The 22731-nt window shown below is 34.7% G+C and overlaps 2 protein-coding genes across 2 annotated transcripts; both read left to right on the top strand.

The window, feature by feature from the left end:
- Positions 1 to 3892: 3892 nt before the first annotated feature.
- LOC133316080 (HVA22-like protein e) lies at positions 3893 to 4799 on the top strand. The gene is made up of 4 exons (XM_061517779.1): positions 3893 to 4016; positions 4099 to 4125; positions 4315 to 4437; positions 4586 to 4799. The coding sequence occupies exons 1-4, from the start codon at positions 3970 to 3972 to the stop codon at positions 4797 to 4799; spliced, it is 411 nt and encodes a 136-aa protein (XP_061373763.1). The 5' UTR covers positions 3893 to 3969.
- Positions 4800 to 11139: 6340 nt separating this feature from the next.
- Positions 11140 to 12125, top strand: LOC133316095 (uncharacterized). Its single transcript, XM_061517793.1, has 2 exons — positions 11140 to 11355; positions 11485 to 12125. Exons 1-2 carry the CDS (start codon positions 11188 to 11190, stop codon positions 11821 to 11823), a joined length of 507 nt encoding a protein of 168 aa, XP_061373777.1. The 5' UTR covers positions 11140 to 11187; the 3' UTR covers positions 11824 to 12125.
- The last annotated feature ends 10606 nt before the right edge of the window (positions 12126 to 22731 follow it).

The following is a 22731-nucleotide window of genomic DNA, read 5'->3' as shown; positions in this document are numbered from 1 at the left end:
ATACTGCACTTTTCATTCTTCTGACTCTGTCTGTTTCACACATATCAAGTAAGTCTGTTTTTAATATTTTTAATTACACAGTGATAATTCTGATCATCTACTCCCTTCTGGTTTATTCATGGGTTCAAGCCTCTTAGTGATTTAATATCACCCACTGTCTTCAATAACATGATGCACATCAAGCATTGCAATTTTATAATGGGGAAACAATGTATCCTCTCTATGTTGCACCGATACCGACTCGGGACACAATACGATACGATACTCCGACATATTAATTCTAAAAAAAATGATCAATTTAGGGTTTAGGATATAATTTGATATTAAATAAATTTTTTAATATATATATATAATATAGTTTATATTTAATACATATGGCAATCAATTTAAATTTTGAAACTTTCTCATGAAAAATGGTCAACAATTTTGGAAATAAAATTGAAAACAAAACAACTTTGGAGTGAATAACTTCATTCCTTAAAGGGAGAGGTTATACTCACTACATATTTTTCTTACTACTTGTTACTACTAAATCTTAACCGTTGATTTTCGTTAATCTGACGGTTGTAATTTATGGGATCATACTTATTAATTAATTATTAATTTGCAATAAATTATAACCGTTAGATTGACGAAAATCAACAGTTAAGATTTGTTAATAACAAATAGTAAGAAAAATAAGTAGTAAGTATAATTTTTTCCTTAAAAATACCAATTTCATTATAAAAAATCGAAGATATTTATATAAATTTAATAAAAATATTCAGTAATTTATTCAATTAATTTTAACGAGGTGGATGTGCGTGTGATTAGCGCTAACGATAATTCAATAAATCAAAAATAGAAAGATAAGGGCAAAATGGTCAAACAAGAAATATGGGTTGAACTTGAATCTTTTTGCTTTTGCTTCTTCAGCGTTGGAATGATTGACAAAGAAAAAGAAAGAGAAGAAAAGCATTCGCATGAAAATTGTAGATGAAAGGTATGAGATGTGATTCAATCTTCTTTCTCTTCTCGATCGAGTTCTACGATGAGTTGTAGAGTACCTTCTCAAAAGTGAAGTTACTCACCATAAGGAGAATAAAATCGACAAGGATGCTGATGGAAGGAAACAAACCTTGGATCGGACGAGAAGATGGTGCAGTGAGTTAGAGGTTGTCTTTTCTTTTAGAATTATTTTAATTTTATAAAATTTCAAAAATTTATATTTTTGTCTGTTGACCGTGTCAGACACTGTAAAAATTGCATGTCGAAATAGTTAACGTATCTCAAAATATTAACCGCGTGTTGGACGCATGTCAGAACGTGTTGAAGCAAGTCCGTGTCGATAATATTTTTCTTAAGAAATCACGTGTCGTGCTTTCCAGTAGGGGTGTTCATCAACCGATTCAAACCGCGGTGACCGAACCGAAAAACCCATAACCGAATAAACCGAAAACCGAAAAAACGAAAACCGATTAAAAACCGCAAATTTTAATTGGATTAGATCGATTTTTCGATGGGTTGATGAAAATCGATCCAATCCAAACTCATCCAATATATTAATTTCCCTCTACCTACTTGGGTATTTCCCTAATCATAGCCTAAAAATTTCTAAACCCAAGAAAAAATCTAGTCATATCTCATCAACAAAATTTTATCTTTGTAGAGCTTTATATCTCATTGCCAAAATTAAAAAAATTATATTATTGTTTACTAATGCTTTTGTATTTCAAAAAAAAAATTACAAAGCCAATATATACAAAAGATGTTATTTGCACAATAATCATGAAATAAATTTTAGGATTTTCAAAAAATCAAAAATCGATCCATTCCAAACCGAAAAAAATTGGATTGGATTGGATCGGATTTGAAAAAAAATCAAAACCGAATGGAGATCAAACCGAAGGGATTGGATCGGATGGTTTTTGCTTCCAAAACCGATCCAATTCAGATCACGAACACCCCTACTTTCCAGTATCCTCTACTAAGGAAGGGAAAATTAAGAAGGGGAGAGAGAAAAATGAAAAAAATAAGTAAAGGAGAAATGAGAGACATATAGACTTAGAACTGGCCCAAGGCTGACTAATTTACGTGTATGGGTTTCTCGGACGTATGTTTCTTAACCGGACTATGGTAAAGGATTGTAGCCCTATTTGATATTCTGGGCTTACTTAACTGGACTATGAAAAGCATGGTTGGACCATATTTAATGTATCATTGGGCCTATTTGAATCCTGTGGTTTATAGAGAACGGGCACCGTAACTTTAAGTCTTAGACTGATTGGTAGTGAAGCCCACGGTATCGAAATTATTTATTAGGAAATAGTCTATGAAGTCTCACTTTGAACTTTATATTTTTATAAATAAGTATTTCAAACTTTAACTTATTTCTAACTAAATAATATATTTTTAATCACATAATTATTAATTTACTAATAATAAATAAATCTTAACAATATATTTTATTGAATATCAATCCGTAATAGGTACTCTCGGACTGAACTGCGTTGCTGCAAAAGTTAGATACTGTATATTTCTACCATTCGATGTCAGATGAATGATTATATTTTGTCTTTTTATCGTTTGAACAATTTAAAAATCAGACAAATAAATTTTGTAATAATAATTTTCTTTTGATAAAATTTGTAATAATAAATTAACTAAAAGCTGAATCCACAGAAAAAAAGAATAAAGGTGAGAAATATATTATTTGACGGATGGAATTATTATAATAGCATTAAAAATTTAATAAATAATTGAAATTAAATTAAAATTTAGAGTACCTATTATTCTAGAAAAATAGTACATTAAGATATTTAATGCAATTTTTTCAAGAAAATATTTTCTCATCCTATAGGAGATTTCAGTCACCTTTTAATTTTCGTGTAAATTTTTTTTAATAGATATAAACCTCACAAAATATGTCTAGAAAATTAAAACCTACAAGGAGTGTTTGGTTAAGGTAAAACTTTTTTTACTAGGGAAATGTAATTACTAAGGATATGCAGGGAAAGTGAGTTAGATAGGAAAGTTTTAAAAAAATTGTTTGGTTGGCAAAATTTTACCAGAAAAATTTGAGTGAAATTCCTGAATGTGTGTTTGGTTGAAGATAAAATACTGATGGAAAAACTTATTGAAATTATATAATTATCTTTTAAAAATAACCCTATAGGACCAATTATCATTTTCACGTGTGTGGAGGTAATTGTGTTACCCTTTTGTACCACTTTTCACTTATCTGATTTTCCAAGACAAATACCACCTTCTATGATGCTTTCTGAAGCTGTCATTTTGTTGTTTTTTACATGCAAAACATGATAGCTTGGCAACTAGCTTTGATGAGTAAATTTGAAGATATCCGTGAACCAAACATGAACAATTGAATATGTGAAAATCACTTTGCTGAAAAACAATGAAAAACTCTTTAACCAAACAGCACCTATATTATTACATGGTAAATAGATCAGCACATGGAGTTTATTGGTTCCGCGTGACAAAAGAAAGAGAGAGACAGAGAATACGTGTATCCATCAAAATAAGCAGAGACCTTTAGAAGACACGTGTCACCGACCAGTGGCATTGAGATGGCATTGAGATATGTGCACACGTGGCTTGTACGTTGGGTAAAGAACCTTTGTTATTAAACAAAAATGTCTAAGAAGAGATATTAAATGAGATGATCACTGAAGTGGACGGTGCTATTTAAGCGCGACATTTTGAAGGAAGAATCCGATACTGTAGTGTGTCTCCTCTCTTGTCTCTCACGTGGACGTGGTCATGCTCCCATCTATCCCAAATTCAGAATCAGAACCTATTTAAGAAGAAGTAACTGTCCCTTCATTTCATGTACCTACATTAATCGTTTGCTTTCGTGACTCTCGAACGTTTTCCCACTCTACTTTTTCTACTCCTAATTCTATTTCCGTACGATTTTCTTTCTTCATCTTTCCCTGACAAATTAGATCGCTGAGATCAAAAGACAAACTAATGGGCAAGTTGTGGATCTTGATCACCCAACTTCATTCTCTTGCTGGGTATGCATGCAATCTATTCTACTTATTTTTGTGAAGGTATATAACTTGAATTACTAATTCATATATATTCCATATTTTGCAGGCCGGTGGCAACTTTATTGTACCCTTTGTGAGTATTACACACAAACATTCTAGCAGTATTGAAATAATTTTTTTACATAATATTGGAGATTTTGTGATTAAGTATTGACGAATCTCATTTTATTAATAAATAATTAAAAAAATGCCCTGTAAATGGTTCATTATAGTAACTTATAAACTTCAATTAATTAGTTTATCCTTTATATTATAATTACAGGTATGCATCGGTGGTAGCTATAGAGAGCACATCCAAGTTGGATGACGAGCAGTGGCTTGCTTATTGGATCATTTATTCGTTTCTCACCCTTATGGAAATGGTTCTCCAGCCCCTGTTAGAGTGGTTAGTTTGAGATTAATTTAATTTGAACCAACGAACGATAGATAAAATTTCTGATTGTTAATTTTTGCCTTTGAAATAAAATAATAAATGATGATGAACTTTACGGAATTTAGATTTGTATGTAGTGAAACATAAATTAAATTTGCAGGATGCCAATTTGGTATGATGTGAAACTATTGCTAGTGGCGTGGCTGGTTTTGCCGCAGTTCAAAGGTGCTGCTTTCTTGTATGAAAGGTTCGTGAGACAGAACATTCGGAAACACATAACGGACAAGAAGTCTCCCAACGGTGGCATTGCTAAGAACAAGTTCTTCGACTTCATCACAGCCAAGAAAGTGAGTTTAATGAATTTATTCATTTAACTTCTTTTAATGAAATTGAATTGAAATGAATTACTTAGATGGGTTTTAGATTTATCGATTTCTGATGCAATTTGTGACTGTGTTATATATGATGTTGAGAGAACAGGGGGATCATGATTCATAAGGCATACTGAATTGGAAGAACAGTGCTGAGGTGAATGCTGAGCAGTGGGTGGCTTTTGACAGAAGACGCGCGCGTTGTTCTTTGATTTTGGGATCAGCTTCAGCTTTCCTTTGGTTATTACTTAATTGTATTTTAATCTTTAACTTATGGCTTTTTAACAATTTCAAATCTTCATGTCGTTTGATCATATCATTATTAGCATGTTTCTTTCCTTACTTTTAGAAGAATTTTTTTTAGTAAAATCTCTTGAGAAAAATGTAAAAATTCAAAAAATGTTAATTTAAACACACATTATGTAATGTGATCCATTTTGTTCATATTTAATGTGTAATAAATTATCATGTCATAGCTAAGATGCTCGTTTAATTAGTAGATATATCTAGTACAAAATATAATAAATCAAAATGGTTGGGAGCTCAATTGGCTTAGCTGACTTATATTATTCATGCATGATCACCTAACTATTTTTTAGCTAAAATTCAACATCCGTTCCAACTTAGCCTCATATACAAGTAAACCCTAATTTCGTTCTCGTGATGGTTTGGTGGTTTTTGTCTTCCACCACCTCGAAAACCCTTGTTTTTTTTTTTTTGTCAAAAAATTTAGAGTGCTTTTGGTTTCTTTTTTATTTTTGGTGTTAATTATATGTCACCTTATTTTTTGTTTTCAAGAATTTGTAAAAAATAGTAAAATAACAAGAAACAGCGTAAAGGTAAATTGAATTTTTAATGATTATTAAAAAATATCAATTGAAAATTAAAATAAATATCAAACCAAAGTCACCCTCAAAAACTCAATTTAAGTACCTTCTTTCTTTTGGTTTATTTTCAATCACTTATGTTAATAACATAATGTTGTTTTGGACCAGTGACGATATACAGCCTATTTTAGGCAAGGTGGGCTGGATTCATATGACTTGGGTCGTGTCCTTTAGTCCATACAAATTTTATTAAATTAATATTTTAAAAATTAAAAGATTTATAAACCAAAAATACAAGAGATGAACTGATGATTGAAATATTTTAAAAAATAATAATACTAAGAGATGACTTTTATAGTAAGAAACAATTATATTTATATAATAAAATAACTAAATTACTTTTAAAAACTGAAAGATAAAATAATTATTTTTTATAATCAAGCTGATCTAGCCAAACTTGAATCCTATTTACTGAGCTCAAACTCAAACTATATTGGGACCCAACCCCAAAAGCTTGATTTCAATTAGGAGGGAGGATATTTTGACTATCAAAAGTTTCCACTACCACCTTACTACTTATCTAATCATCATTGGATTAATATTTTCTCTCTCTTCAAAAACTTTTTAACATTCTTTCTCTTTGATCCAATGGTGATTTGATAGGTAGTAAAGTAGTAGTGGACACTTTTAATAGTAAAAATATCTCCCCTCTTCGATTAATACCTTAATTTTGATGTTCAAATATAAATAAACTCTTTGGGGCCTGATAGTGGGGCCAGACGTATGTGGCCGTTGGAGCACGCGCGTCTAGTTGTGATCGTTCGGTTCTTCACTCTCCTTCACATGCTTTCTCTTTGAATCTTTTAGCTGATAATGCATCTCTTGCTTTTATGGTGTCTAGTACCTTTTTTTATTGTTTTTGAAAAGAAAAAAAATTACAGAGAAGAGATTATCAAAGGGTCAGCAAATGTCAAAAGTTTCTGCAATAATTTAATGGTATTTATAAATGACTTATTGTAAACATTACTAGCAAGAATTAGGTGTTGATTCCTTTTGTAATAACTTAATAATAATATTTGGAAATGATTTATTAAAATAAGATCACTTGCAATTAGGGATGACAAAACGAATTAAAAAATTCAACCCAATCTAACCCGAGCTGAGTAGTTGGCTCAAAAAAATGGGGAAAAAATTGCATTTGTCACACTCATCCAATACATATGATGGAAAAATTAAGGAAATAATTTTCATTTGATATAAGATATTTACTATAAAAAAAATACTTAATATAATCCCTACTTACTAGCCACTGGATATGCTAAATATAGCACATATGCATACTTAAGTGCTTGCATTTTTTATCAAACAGAAACTACAAGGTCTAATTAAACTAAGGGAAAAGTGTTTATCCTTTTAAATGACACAACTTATATCTTTTCACTCTCACAAAGAAGTGGGACCCACACCTTTATTTTTTTGTCAACTCTCTTTCTTCTCCTTTACCTATCTCTTTCTCTCTCTTGAAATGACACAACATTACATCCTTTAAAATGATACACACTTTACCCTTAAACTAAAGCATGATTTAGAATACAAGGATACCCTTGATTTACATTACATATAAAGTATCTATCTTTGAACAGATCTAGCCCCTTTATTATTCTTTTATATGTTTTTAATAAATAAAAAAGGGTTCATTTTTTTGCAGTCACTATAGATAAGTTATCTGCAATAAGTCCAATATAACGTTATTTTAGGACGTAAATCATGGTGTTTTTGTAATTTTAATTTATTTTAGGGTTATTATAGTCTTTATAATTATAATTTTTTAATATTTGAATCCCAAAATGACGTCATTTTAGAAGTAAATGCAGATAATTTGTTTCCAATAACTGCAGAAATATCTTTCTGATAAAAAAAAAGATTAACTCACGAACTGACCCGTTTGACTCGCAAGTTAATTTGATTTTTTTTGAGCTGCCTCGAGTCGGATTAACTCAGTTTGTTAGCTCATTTTTATTAATCCAACCTAACTCATTTTTATCATTCCTACTTGCAATAATAGTCTTAGCTCCTTTCGGAAAAAATTTAAGGTATCACGGTGGTACTATTTATTTAATAGGGAACACCAATTAAAAATAAAGAGAAAAGATTAAAGTGAGATGAAAAAGATAAAAAATAAAAAAATAAATTCAAATAACAAATTTTGAAAGAAAATCATATGTGCCACCGTGGCACCAAAAGTTTGCTCCTCCTTTCGGTACCTCGCTTTTTTCGCTGAAGATAATCCACTTAAATAACAATTGGTACTTAAGCATTTTATAATATAATTTTGTCTTCTTGATTCATTTTAGGGAAATGATAGTCTCATGATACATAAGATATCTATCTCATGTCATACACCCATAGAATTTTGTGCCAATCTTTTTCTTTTTTTTTCTTTTCTTTTTAAATTGTGGACCCCACATATTTGTATCACCCACGTGAGATAGTACTCTCATGTAACATGAGATTAATAAACCCCTTCATTTTATAGTTGGTTTAAGAGGATAACGTGGCTTATACCTTATTTCGTTATCTTACTTTACTTACAACAAATGATTGAAAAGAATAATTTTAAGTTCAATTTATTGTAAAAGAATATCAAAAATAAAAAAAAACAAAAGACCTGAATTTTACAAAATTTGTAAGTTGAATTAATAAAATAGAAGTTCAAATATTTTTTTTTTTATAGAATAATACTTATAATCTCATACAAATTATTAAGTTTCTCAGTAGCTCACTACTAATATTTTAGGTTTAATATATTTTAACTCATTATGGTTCAATATAAAATGAGACTAGTAGTCAAACTTGAAAAAGTTAATCCAAAGAATTTCTCTTTTTTAAGTTTATCTAAATGTTCTTAATATATATAGTTTAAGTAAATACAAATTAATTTTACTTAAAAAAGAAAATCAAAGGAAGAAAAGGATACAAATCAAAGGAAAAAAGAGAGAGGAAAAGATTGGAAGAAATCGAAAGGAAAAGAAAGGCATGGTAATTATATGAAATGATATTAACGGAAACCAGCATTTTTCTTTGGGAACATTTGATAGAAGAGAAATTTTTTTTTTACTAGAGAAATATAATTACTAGGGAAATAGTAAAAAAATCAGTTTGATGAAAAAAATTTAAAAAAAGATGTTTGGTTGACCGAAATATTACCGGAGAAATTTATTTAAATTTGCAAAATCTATGTTCGAGTGAAACTTCACACATGTTTTTTCACTTCCCCAATTATCTTAAAATACCACATCTCAAGTGGTATTTTGTAATAGTGAATTTCACCCAAAATTTAATACCAAAATCATTTCTTAGCCTTCCTATTTGCCTAGTAATTTTTTTAAAAAACTTAAACTAAACGTGATATTTTCTAATATCTATCCACAGTTCCTCATCAAATCCAAAATAAAATTTATACCAAACACACTTTTAAAGAATCATACCATAATGTAAAACTCTCAGATAAAGGATGTTGTTTACTTAAAACTTTTCTTTATTCTCCTTTCTTTTCTTCTGCCAAAACATAGCCTCATGATTTTGCTTTTCTTCTCTATGGTCTATGTTTTTCTTTTCTTGAAGGGGAGGCCAGGTCCCAGTAGTACCCGCCATCCAAATTGCTTTTTGCAAACTTTTGCGAATCACTATAAAAAAATGCCCCACCACATATCTGAAGAACCCTTGGCCCTTTGGACTGACTAATAAAGCTAATAAGATGACTAAGCTATTTAGCAGATACTCAAAACGCTTGATAATATATTGTTTTCTTCCTCAATCAGGTTTGATTAATAAACACATGATTATATCTACAATTTTATTTCATAATGCTGGAGTTACCGTTGCCATGCATGCGCAGGTGTTGAAGGTGATATGATATCTACAATTACAAGCTTTTTGAAAATCGGAACAAAGTGGAGATTACTTTATCAAAATTGACACTAAACGCTAAGCATACCACAAAATAATATCATTTATATCTTTTAACCAAATTATAGAAATTTAAACTGAGGTGCTGAATGATCATCTATTCATCTTGCCCTCCTTTTAAAATTAATTTATCATTTGTCCTATTTTCTAATTATACATCAATATTGTTAGAAATATTTAAATGTGATAGTAGTAAAATTCCACATCGATTAGAAATAAATCAATTGAAGATGACCTGGAAAAGATCCAAAGACCTATAGCTTTAATATATTAGGTTGAGATGTGATGTCAGTCCGTAAATTAGAAATAAATTAATTGATAACCTAAGTAAGCTATTATTTGGGATCATGTCAATGACCAATGTTTTAACTTTATATAATTTGGTTAAATGCTATTATTTTGTGGTATGCTTTGGGTGAAATATGGCATCGTATTTAAGCACCTCGTGAGAGTTTATCTTAAACGAAATACTCAACCAAATATTTTCATTATTATTTGGGGTTTGCATTTGTCATTTAACATGACACAACAAATTTTTCTACACACATAACATTTTGTGGGGTCCACTCTTTTTGAAGAAAAAAAGAAAATTACAGCACGCAAAACGAATCTTTATAACATTACATAATCACTTTTCTTAAACATAACTCTTATAAAACTTTATTATTTACATCTAATTTGTGTAAATGGGGTGAGCAAAAATTAAAGAAACTTTTGTTCTCTTGTTAACTCTGAAGTAGCCATTAACAAGTGTAATTAAACCGTGAAAACCTAAGTAAGCTACCGCCATTAAATCCTTATCAGATCATCGCTCACAAAATATTAAATATGCTTCTTCTATGCCATTGGCTTAAACAGTTAACCCTGATTCTCATGAATAAATTATTCTCTGTTCCACTCAATAATGAGGCTTCTGCTAGAAGCAATGTAAAAGAAAAAGCTAAAGAAATTCTTTATCGAAATCTATCCCACTTCTCAGTGAGCACACAGAAAGTAAAAAAGATATACCAAGGCTTTCTACCAGAGATTCTGTTGCCAATCCATAGCAGTCAAAACGTTTTCTTTTCATAATGGAATGTTGGGGCAAAACAAATTACAAATGGTAGGGTCAATATTGTTTGGCACCCAAAGTTCCACATTTTTGTTGTGGAATCACAATCAGAGAAGCAATGAAAACTATTTGATTGGTGATTTTTTGTTAGCAAACACTATTTTTAAGTTATCACAGAACATAATAATTATATAAGATTGTCCCAATGAGATGAACCATAAGAACTGACCTCATACAATTAGGTGAAAAAAAGAAAATAATATTGAAAATAGACTCAAACAAAAATGGAGGGTGAAAGATTAAAATTTGAACTGAAAAAGGGGCCAATAATCGCCACGCAACCATGTCCCATGGCTTTTGAAAAAGTTGATAATTCCTTGTCAAATAATTATAAAGTAGTATGTGAATAATTCTACTAATCAGCCTCTTTCCTCAATCTATATAACGTGGTGTTTCTTAAGCTCTTAGTTCAGTAAGATAAATTCTTTCCATATTCTCTAAGCCTACCTAAACACCCTAATTCTTTAAAGGCAACTTGAGCCTAATGGATCCTTCTCAGATCAAGAAGATTCAAGCCATGAACAAGTACAAGAAGCGTCAATTCCTGGATAATTTGTATTTCTATTTCTTGACAGCCTTAACTTGCAGTCTATTCTGTTGTATCACTCTCTGCCTACCCTACCTTTCTTCTCTGGTCAGGGTCTTTTTCTTGGTGTGCTTCTCAAGTTTAATACCATTCCTGTTGAGCTCAAAGCTCTTATTCATCATAGGCAACCTCATCATTTTTGTCCTTGTAGTAAACTCCAGATTACTTACTTCGGGTTCCTCTTCAACTTCTGAGGTTTACTATGAAGAGTACATTAAGAGCAAACAAACAAAAAAGCTTCAGATTCAAACCCTTGAGATCAACAAAGCTAAAACATTTGAGAAACATGTTGCAGAGAATGTGGACATGACAGGAGTGGGTGGACTGAACAAACTGGACTTAAAGGGCAAAGGGTGGGTTAAGAAAGCTACAGAAGATTGGCCAGCCAAAGAGGAGAACAATCTAGATGGAGAAGACCAACAAAGTTTGTTTTCTTCTTCTGATGAATTGAACAAAAGGGCTGATGATTTCATTGCAAGAGTCAACAGGCAGAGGAGGCTTGAACTTAGCCTTATGCAATATGGTAGTTATTAAATTGTACAAGAGTTTTCTAGCAATAATGCCTCTGTAAGATGCAGGTTAACAGAGTCATTGATGGAAAAATAAAAATCATTATTAAGTGCTTAATGGTAGAGTTAACAAGTTTTGATCAAAATCTTATCTTATCAAACAAAAATAGTCTTGTTCGGTCCAGGAAATACCGTATAGTATGCACTCAGAGATATTGTATAATCAGATTTATATTAAGTTTATAGTCGATATTTCAATCACTGCGCACAAACAATAGGCTTATAGCCAAGATGTGAGTGTGTGCACAGTGTTGGCAATAATAGTAAATAGGTTAAAAGTGTGTACTTGGAGTCCTTAGGCTCTTATTTATAAGGATTACCTTCTTAGGCCTGGGTCTTTTGAGATCTCTGAGATTGCATTAGCATTCAGCTTCCTTTCTGTTGGGATGAGATCATTATCTTAAATGCTTTGACTGCTCAATGTTGTTGAGATACTCATGTATCTATCTCTTAGTAAATTTTTAAGTGAGTAGTTGAGATATAATATTCATGTGCATAACAAGTCTAATATCTGATTTATGGATCTAAGCAATGAATATGATTATCCGAAAAATACTTCACTGGTAAGTAAACTACGTACTTCCCACTTGTACGTAAACATGTACACGTGCTAATTTGCAAAAATAAGAACAACAACTTGCCATCTAGCCATTTAATTTATGGGTTTTACTTTTCTCATGTTGTAGGAGAGAAGTTATCTCATGTTGTGAGATAAATTAAGTGGAGCCCACTAATTTTAAAAAAAAGAAAAAGAAAAGAAAAGAGATGCACGTCTTTTTATGTGAGTGTAAAATGAGAGAGTAATATTATGCAACATAAGAGTATAATTTCCCTTAATTTATTTGTCCAGAATTTTTAAATGAACGTCAGCTGAGGACTGAGGCTTCTCCGCATCTTCGAATCAGGGGGCAATTCTCCGACTTTAAACACAACGTGGGCCTTTGTTGATTGATATAAAGGAAAGGTTATCTTAACATGTATGAGATTTTTATTTTTTTAATTCTATTACACTAATTATTCCTTTTAACGAGTCAGGTATGTCACTCGCACAAGTATAACATAACGAATTAAGCGACGTCACAATTATTGAGTTCTCTGCCCAAATATTTTTTCAATATTTGAATACTTACTTTTTTGATTCGACCCTGATATTCATGTTAATACTTGAGCCAACCTCAGTTACGAGAACTTCAGAGCATACAAATGGAGATTGTTGTGTATAAGGGTAGGTTAAGATCCTTAATCTAGATTTTGTATCGCGTTGGTTCAATCTAGTATGTCAGACATCAATATGCCAATACTTTTCTAAAAAATCATTCAGGCCCCATAAACCAACACAGACTTCATAGATAGCCCAAGTTTTTTTAGTAACTGATAAATTGTACAAAAGGAAATTGTTTCCATTAATTCTCTATCGTATGAAGTGAATATGAATACAAATAAATAGGCCTATGGCTGTTCCTGATGGGTGCAACTACTTCCTAAATATATGCAACAGCTAAGATGCTACTATCCTAGAATACATCAGATAACAAAATAAGCTAGGAAAAAAGTATCCTAACAAACTAAGATAACAACCAATCTACAACTAATAACAATCAGATCAGATCGAATCTTCTATTCCAACACTCCCCCTCAAGTTGGAGCATGAAGATATGAAATGCCTAACTTGGGAAGGAAAGCCATAAAGGAAGCGCGTCCAAGTGCCTTTGTGAAAATATCCGCAAGTTGGAACTGAGATCGAACAAAAATAGTACGGATAGTCTTGGATAACAACCGTTCCCGGACAAAGTGGCAGTCAATTTCAATGTGTTTGGTGCGCTCATGAAACACAGGGTTGGCTGCAATGTGTAGAGCCGCTTGATTGTCACAACACAACTCCATTGGATCATCATGAAAAACATTAAGAGATGCAAGAAAGGACTTCAACCAAACTAATTCAGCCGTGGTGGTTGCCATGGAGCGGTATTCAGCTTCTGCCGAGGAGCGTGAGATGGTGAGCTGCTTCTTTGTTTTCCATGAGATAGGTGAATTTCCAAGCATAATAAAGAACCCAGAAACTGACCTACGAGTTAAAGGACAGCTGGCCCAATCGGAGTCACAAAAAGCATGAATTTTGAGATCACTCTTGGAAGGAAGGAGAATTCCTTGGCCAGGATTCATTTTGAGGTATCGTAATACTCTGATAGCAGCTTCATAATGCACTTCCTTCGGAGCTTGCAAGAACTGGGAGAGAATATGCACGGCATAGCTTAAATCAGGCCGAGTTATTGTAAGATAGACTAGCTTACCCACAATTCGTCTATAACGTCCCGGATCACCATAGGCAGGACCATCATCTAGAGCCAAACGATGATTTTGTTCAATTGGGAACTGAACTGGTTTACAATCCAACAAACCAGTTTCTTTGAGAATATCCAACGCGTATTTACGTTGACACAAGAAAATACCGTCATCATGACGAGCAACTTCGATGCCTAAAAAATATTTCAACTGGCCTAAGTCCTTAATTTTGAAGCATTTGTTAAGATAAGCTTTAGCCTCTTGACATGCCTGTGAATCATTCCCTGCCAACACCAAATCGTCAACGTAGATCAAAATGGCTAAGAAACAAGGACCACGCTGCAAAGTGAATAAAGTGTGATCTGCTGCAGATTGAATAAAACCATATTGGACAAGAGAAGTGCTTAGTTTTGCAAACCAATTTCTGGGAGACTGTCGCAAACCATATAAGGACTTTTGTAGGCGACATACTTTGATTCCTTGCCCTTGATTAAAGCCAGCTGGGATGCGCATGTACACTTCTTCATCAAGATCGCCGTTAAGGAACGCGTTATGAACATCCATTTGATGTAAATACCAACCTTTTGCTGCTGCAACCGAGAGTAAAGTTCTAACACTCACCATTTTCGCTACTGGAGCATAAGTCTCAGTGAAATCCTCGCCTGGAATTTGGTGATTGCCTGCGATTACTAATCGGGCTTTGTAACGCTCGACGCTGCCATTTGAGTGATATTTAATTTTATAGACCCATTTACATGGAAGAGCATGCTTCCCAGCTGGTAACTCGGTGATAGCCCATGTATGATTTTCTTCTAGGGCTTGGATCTCTTGTGCCATGGCTTGACGCCATTCGACATTTGCCATAGCTTCTTTAAATGAGCGAGGTTCAGTTCCTGTGTCAATAGCAGCAACAAACATGCGATGTTTTGAAGAAAATTTGTTAGTGGTTACATAGTTTGCAATAGGGTACCGCATACCTGAGGTAGAAGTGGAAGAGGTGAGAGCAGGTGGTGGTGTATGTGTTGTGATCATATTACAGTTGTAGTCATTCAAGTATGATGGTGTCCGTCGTGTTCGTGCTGGACGATGAGACTCAGGTTGAGTTGTTTCTTCACTTCGGGGCCCCAAATCACAACTGGGATCTTCAGTTCTATGTACTAGAGTAGGTGCTGGATTTAGATTCCCTTGCATGGGATCAGGAGGTGATGGAGAATGCTCAAGGTGCTCAGAACTGCACTCTGTTGCACCACGCGTAGAACTCCCCCTAGCGTCGGGCTGTGCTTCAAGTACAGAACTTCGTGATGGATGATCAGGGACATGTGGAATCACTTCATTCGAATCTTCTTGAAGAGAAGAAGGCAATAAAGGACGCGGAGTAGGTAAGTCTGCCGCAATAAATGGAAACTCCTCCTCATGAAAGCTAACATCTCGTGAAACAAAAAATTCCTTAGTATCAAGGTCATAAACCTTCCAACCTTTCTGCCCATAAGGATAACCAATAAACATGCACCTTCTAGATCTTGGGCTGAACTTGTTTGCTGGTTTCGGTTGCGTCACCACGTAACATAAGCAACCAAATACCTTTAAGTTCCCATAGTCATCAGTGTACCCATACAGAATTTCATGAGGGGTCTTTCCATGAAGAACCTTGGTTGGAGTTCGATTAATTATGTGGGCAGCAGCCATGACACTTTCCCCCCAGAATTTAATAGGCAAGTTAGCTTGAAATAAAAGTGCTCTGGACACGTTTAAAATATGCCTGTGTTTTCTTTCTACTCGTCCATTTTGTTGTGGCGTATGGACACATGATTTCTGATGAAACACACCATTTTCAGTGAATAATTCAGCCATCTTATGAGAAGTAAATTCCGTGCCATTATCTGTCCGAACTGATTTAACCGTTGTATTAAACTGATTTTGCACCATTAGAAGGAATTTTCGCAGAAATAAATACGTTGCACTTTTATCATTCATTAAGCAAACCCATACAGCACGACTAAAGTCATCAACTATGGTTAAGAAGTAATAAGCACCCGAAGAAGAGGGAGTTCTATAAGGACCCCATATATCACAATGAATCAGATCAAATACTTTATTGCTTTTGCGATCACAAATAGGAAAAGAGGATCGAATTTGTTTGGCACGATAACAGACATCGCAAGCCTTTTTATTCATACTGCGAAATTGAAAACCTCTAGAAAAAGAGAGCATAGAAAGTGCTTCAGGTGATGCATGTCCCAACCGCTTGTGCCAAAGCTCTTGTGAATCATTTGAACGTGTTGTGAAGGCTGCTACTTGGCTTGGTCTCAACACATACACACCATCCTTTTGGTCACCCAATCCAATCTCCGTCCTCAGCTTGCGGTCCTGTAACACACAACAATCATGAGTAAACACCACATCAACGTTTTGTTGTCGTATCAATTGAGAAACTGATATCAGATTACACTTTAGATTAGGAACAAATAAAACGTTGGATAAAGAAAAATTGTCAAATAAAACAGATCCTTGTTGCTTTGCATAAGTGACAGCTCCATTAGGTAAAGCTATTGACAAAGGCTCAATGGTCGTAATGTTTGCAAATAAGTCCAGAATTCCTGTCATGTGGCGCGATGCCCCACTATCTATAAGCCAATGTGAATTTTTACCAATTAAATTTTCCTTCGATTGTTGAGGCTGATCAACCAGTGTGAGTAGTTTTGTTACTACATCTGGTGTCAAAACAGGAAAAGCATTTGCTTGCTCAGATGAGTCCTCTGTTTGTGCTGCGTTTGCAGCAAAAGGCTTTGCATAGGAACCTCCTTGTGAGTTGCGCCATCCCCCTTGTGAGTTACTTCTGTAACCACCAAAGCGGCCACGACCTCGCCCCCTTCTACCGTCGCGGCTGAGAGCTTCGCGCCCCTTGCCTTCGTCACGACCAGGGAATCCGAATGCTTGCCAGCAACGCGAGGCCTCGTGATTATTTCTGCCACAATGGATGCATGGAGGACGATCGGCAAACCGGTCCTTGGCTGGTGCAGGTGCTTGTACTGCATTTCCAACTTCATCATTACGAGGAGTCTGATTTCGAGTGATAGCTCTGTGAGTCTCTTCTTGGGTCATAATGGCATACACCTTATTCATCGTTGGAAGAGGTGAATTGTTGAGGATTTGAGACCGCAAATTGCCATAGACATCATCAAGGCCCATAAGGAACTTGTATACCTGATCATGTTCCATTTCTTCTTCAACTGCCTTTGCATATGTGCAGTTTGCTCCACACGGACAATGTGTATAAGTTTTGCTGCTGGCGAGCTCATCCCAGACAGCGCGTAGCTGCATGTAGTATTCTGCAATGGTGGTACCTTGTTGCCTTATGGTGGCCAAACTAGCCTTGAGTTGGTATTGACGAGTAAAATTTTCGACAGCGTACCTTTCCTTCAGGTCATTCCAGAGGTCTTTTACCTCATCAAAGCACTTAATGAATGGTTGCAATTTCTGATCGATGGTATTGTGTATCCATCCGTTGATCATGGAATTACACATCTCCCAGGCGCGCCACTCCTCTGCTTGCGCCTTGTCAGGTTTCTTAATGGATCCATCAATGGATCCCAACTTGTTTTTTGATTTGAGGGCATTTTTCATGAGTTTTTCCCAGTTCTCATAATTTGCTTCCCCTCTCAACGTAACATTTGTCAAGAGGATGCCAAGATTATCTGAACCGGCGAGATAGAAATGTGAACCCGGGTCTGTGGGTTTCGTTCCACTAGTGGTCATCTTCAAGTAAGACTGAAATCTGCTCACAGCTTTAGAGTTGTGCACGTCTGCGGAAGTGTTTAGGAAAGACATGCTCTGATACCATGATAAATTGTACAAAAGGAAATTGTTTCCATTAATTCTCTATCGTATGAAGTGAACATGAATACAAATAAATAGGCCTATGGCTATTCCTGATGGGTGCAACTACTTCCTAAATATATGCAACAACTAAGATGCTACTATCCTAGAATACATCAGATAACAAAATAAGCTAGGAAAAAGGTATCCTAACAAACTAAGATAACAACCAATCTACAACTAATAATAACCAGATCAGATCGAATCTTCTATTCCAACAGTAACATACCACTAGAAAAACTGAAACACACGATAAAATTCCCTATCTGAATTATCTGTGATAGAACAACTTTTTCATATCTTCGAAAAAAAAGACAAGAACTTTTTCATGAAATTCTGAATTTAGAGCATAGGGACGAGAAAAATTTATTAAACAATTTCATCCTTAAAAAGTTATTTTCTAGATTCCAACCGAAAACAGTCTCTATATATATAAAAAAAATAAAAAAATAACTGATAATATTTACCAACTAATGCACAATAAATATAAATAATGTTTTTCTTATTCTCTTCCTTTGAAATTCGTATGCTGGAAAACAGAGCAGAAAATACACCGCTTCCATTCTCAGTGTGACCGACCATAAAACTTGAATACCAAGTCCAGGACATTAGAAAGTTGTAGTTGAACAGACTCAATGATGCAAAACCATACGGATAAATGTAGTTTTAATAGCCTTGGCATCATATGTGATGATACTATAACAAAGTAATAAAAACATTTGTGAACTTGACTTTCCATAATTAAATGGTCAAGAGTTATATATTTTGTAAATGAAGTAAGAATGGGCCAGTGCAAAGTGGCTTGTGAACTTTCACCAAAAAACTTAAAAACCAAACTTTGACAACAATTGACCGTCCAACCATTTTTTTATATTGGAGAAACAGTTATTGAAACATCTGAGCGCTGACGAGGGCGGAGAGTGATCGCTGGTACAAAGAGGCACGGACAATGAGCGGCTCCTGACAGGCTTCCAGCGGGAGTTACATGTATGAATGAATCGAATTGACACCCAAAAAGAAGGATTCCAAAGACTGTGCAGGTATGAGACTGCACAGTTTGGGATAGCTTATAAGAATTAATTGGTACTACCTATACTAACAAGATGCATCTTCTTTTCGGTAGCCCGGAACGGAAGAACTCCACAGTTAAGCATGCTTGACTTGGAGCAATTCTAGTATGGGTGACCTCCTGGGAAGTTTCCCGGGAAGTGTGCGAGTGAGGAAAAAGCACACTGAAAAGTCTCGTGTTAGTATGTGGGGATAGTCGTTTATTCTTGAAGCGGTCGGGCGTTACAAGTGATCGCCGGTGCAAAGAGGCACGGACAATGAGCTGCTCCTGACACGCTTCCAGCGGGGGGTTACATGCATGAATGAATCGAATTGACACCCGAAAGAGAAGGATTCCAAAGACTGTGCAGGTATGAGACTGCACAGTTTGGGATAGCTTATAAGAATTAATTGGTACTACCTATACTAACAAGATGCATATTCTTTTCGGTAGCCCGGAATGGAAGAACTCCTCAGTTAAGCGTGCTTGACTTGGAGCAATTCTGTGATGGGTGGCCTCCTGGGAAGTTTTCCTGAGAAGTGTGCGAGTGAGAAAAAAGCACACTGAAAAATCTCGTGTTAGTATGTGGGGATAGTCGTTGATTCTTGAAGCGGTCGGGCGTTACAAGTGGTATCAGAGCAGGGCCTCTCATCCAGTACGGTGTGGTTCGAGGACGAACCAGGAAGAAGCTGGTCGGCATGTAACATCCCGAGCGCTGACGAGGGCGGGGAGTGATCGCTGATGCAAAGAGGCACGGACAATGAGCGGCTCCTGACAGGCTTCCAGCGGGGGGTTACATGCATGAATGAATCGCATTAACACCCGAAAGATAAGGATTCCAAAGACTGTGCAGGTATGAGACTGCACAGTTTGAGATAGCTTATAAGAATTAATTGGTACTACCTATACTAACAAGATGCATCTTCTTTTTGGTAGCCCGAAATGGAAGAACTCCACAGTTAAGCGTGATTGACTTGGAGCAATTCTGGGATGGGTGACCTTCTGGGAAGTTTTTCCGGGAAGTGTGCGAGTGAGGAAAAAGCACACTGAAAAGTCTTGTGTTAGTATGTGGGGATAGTCGTTGATTCTTCAAGCGGTCGGGCGTTACAAGTGGTATCAGAGCAGGGCCTCTCATCCAATACAGTGTGGTTGGAGGACGAACCAGGCGGAAGCTGGTGGGCATGTAACATCCCGAGCGCTGACGAGGGCGGGGAGTGATCGCCGGTGCAAAGAGGCACGGACAATGAGCTGCTCCTGACAGGCTTCCAGCGGGGGGTTACATGCATGAATGAATCGAATTGACACCCGAAAGAGAAGAATTCCAAAGACTGTTGTTGACGAACTCGGCAAGTGCACCGGTCGTACAACTAATAAAGTGATAAAGTAGAGTTGTCGATCCCACGAGGACTGATGACCAAGCAATAATCTATTTATTTAATTAAATTTGGATCGATCATTAAAGGTTTTCTTGAGAATATTGTGATTAAAGTAAAAACAGAATTTATAAACTTATTTTTGGTTTTTAATATTTTAGAAATTTAATTCAGAATTAATTAAAGCTAAAAGAAATTGATTTAAGTTTTCAATAAAAAGGCGTAGTTAGGATTCAACTTCCCCAATGGTTTCTTAACGTGTTTGTCTATTCTCACGATTACATGCAAGATTAAATTATTAAAAATTCTTTCTATGATTGATTAAATCCCAATCCCTTGGTAATCCAATCCTTTACTCTAATCCAAAGCCTAATCCCTTAGTACTTTCTCATAGAATAAGCATTAACGCAAGAACTCAAGTTATAAAATTCACAAGTCTATCCCTAGATCATGCAAATTCCAGCAATCAACCAATCGGAATCACATACCAACATCCCTATTGTCATATGTGACTCGTATGTTTATCTACGAGTGATCAAGTCATAAATAAAACTAATCATATATATCCGATTGATTGCATAATTCAGAAACAAGAATGTAATTCATAAGAATAAACAAACATCAACTAAGAACCCATTGGTTCTGTATCTTCCTAACTACTGAAAGTAAATTAGCTAGACATAATTATAAATGCAGAATTGAAATAAACAGTAAAAGAAATAAGGTTCATCGTAAAACTTGATTAATGGAGACAAATAATGATGCGAATTGCATTCCTTTCTTCTCCTAAGCAATGCTCCAGCATTCCTCTTCACTCCTGCCTTCGTCTTCTTCTCTGACTTCGTCTTTCTCCGCGTTCCAGAATCATTTTCACAGCTTCCATCGCGTTGTATTTAAAGGGAAAATATGGGCTTTAATTTCCTGGATTCGCTCGCTCCATCGGTCGCCTATGCTAAGAACTTTGCGAGCTGCTCGCCCACTTGCTCGCTTTAGCTAGGAACTTTGCGAGCAGTGGAGCGAGCGTTACCAATTTTATTTTATTTATTATTTAATCTCTGATTTCCCCGTTGCTCCGCGTATTCGTTGCCTCATTTTGTTACTTTGTTATTCCAGTATTCCAATCTCAACAACCTGAAACAACAACAAATATTTAAAATTTGTTTATTTGTTGGCAATTCATTCTGTTTTACTGTTTTATTGTTTTAACACTATATTTTTAACTATTTTAATAATTATTTAAACTCTTTTTAGTCATAAAAACGTAGTGTCTTGGATACTTATCAAAACATTCCCAGATTTACTCATTGTTGTCCTCAGCAATGAATTGAATTAAAAACATGGAATAATGTAAGCATGCTTAATATAAAACTAGGCAATACATCAATTTATGAATGATCAGACTTAGACAAAAAATAATAGGATTTTTAAGAACAGACAATTAACTAAGCAGACTTGAAAGTAAGTAAGTTATAAAATCGAAGTATGAGTTCAGTCAATCAAGCATAAACATTGAGTTTTAACACATCCCTCACTAGATATATCAAGTCACTCATCACTCATCTGTCTAAGGGTAAGTGTTTCACTCAATTTTTCACTGTTTCAATATTTTCATAAGCTTGATAATATTCTCACTTTCCATAATTAATTCACATGCACAAAGATCAAGAGGTCTTTATTCAGGTTGTAATGGGGCTGGGCTGAAGGTAAGATAAATAAGGAAAAATTAGCTAAAATAATTAAATACAGAAAGATCATGGTAAAGTGTAAACACTCAAAAAATAATCCTTTTTCTCCTTTCCTTCCTCCTTTTTCTTTTTCAGCACTTTTATTTCTTTTTCTGTATTTTTCTTTTCTTTTTCCAACCTCCAATACTTTTCTCCTTTTCATTTTCATTTTTCAACACTTTTATTTGCATAGAAACAATAAATATTTTTATTTTTCACCATTTTCCAACCTTTGTTTTTTCTCCACTCACCTAACCTCCTTTTTCACCACTTTGAATTAAATGATAAAGTACTCATGTTTACACCCTACCATGAAATTTCTATAATCCAATCTTATTTAAGGTAGATGTGTATGTAGAGTGGCTAATTAAGACAACAGGTATTAAGAACAGAAAAGGTATAGGCTCAAAGGGCTAAACAAAGGATATCATAATGGTTGGCTTTTTGGCTAACTAGTTAAAACAATAAAATGCCTCAATCATTTCCAATATGCATGCAAACAATTACTTCAAGGAGAAACAAAGCAAGTTCTGGTAATATTTTCAACAGTGAAATGCACACTGAAAAGA

Source organism: Gastrolobium bilobum, unplaced genomic scaffold, assembly GCF_033153095.1.
Source record: "Gastrolobium bilobum isolate Gb01-03AN ecotype WA unplaced genomic scaffold, APGP_CSIRO_Gbil_v1 utg7104, whole genome shotgun sequence".
In the NCBI taxonomy this organism is placed as follows: domain Eukaryota; kingdom Viridiplantae; phylum Streptophyta; class Magnoliopsida; order Fabales; family Fabaceae; genus Gastrolobium; species Gastrolobium bilobum.
The sequence above is the reverse complement of the archived record's forward strand: the minus strand, read 5'-3'. Positions and strand labels throughout refer to the sequence as shown.

Excerpts from the sequence above, each read along its gene's own strand:
- LOC133316080 (XM_061517779.1), top strand. The coding sequence starts at position 3,970 with ATGGGCAAGTTGTGGATCTTGATCACCCAACTTCATTCTCTTGCTGG. Across the intron at positions 4,126-4,314 it reads GCAACTTTATTGTACCCTTT|GTATGCATCGGTGGTAGCTA; the intron begins GTGAGTATTACA and ends TTATAATTACAG. Across the intron at positions 4,438-4,585 it reads CTCCAGCCCCTGTTAGAGTG|GATGCCAATTTGGTATGATG; the intron begins GTTAGTTTGAGA and ends TTAAATTTGCAG.
- LOC133316095 (XM_061517793.1), top strand. The coding sequence starts at position 11,188 with ATGGATCCTTCTCAGATCAAGAAGATTCAAGCCATGAACAAGTACAAG. Across the intron at positions 11,356-11,484 it reads TGGTCAGGGTCTTTTTCTTG|GTTTACTATGAAGAGTACAT; the intron begins GTGTGCTTCTCA and ends TCAACTTCTGAG.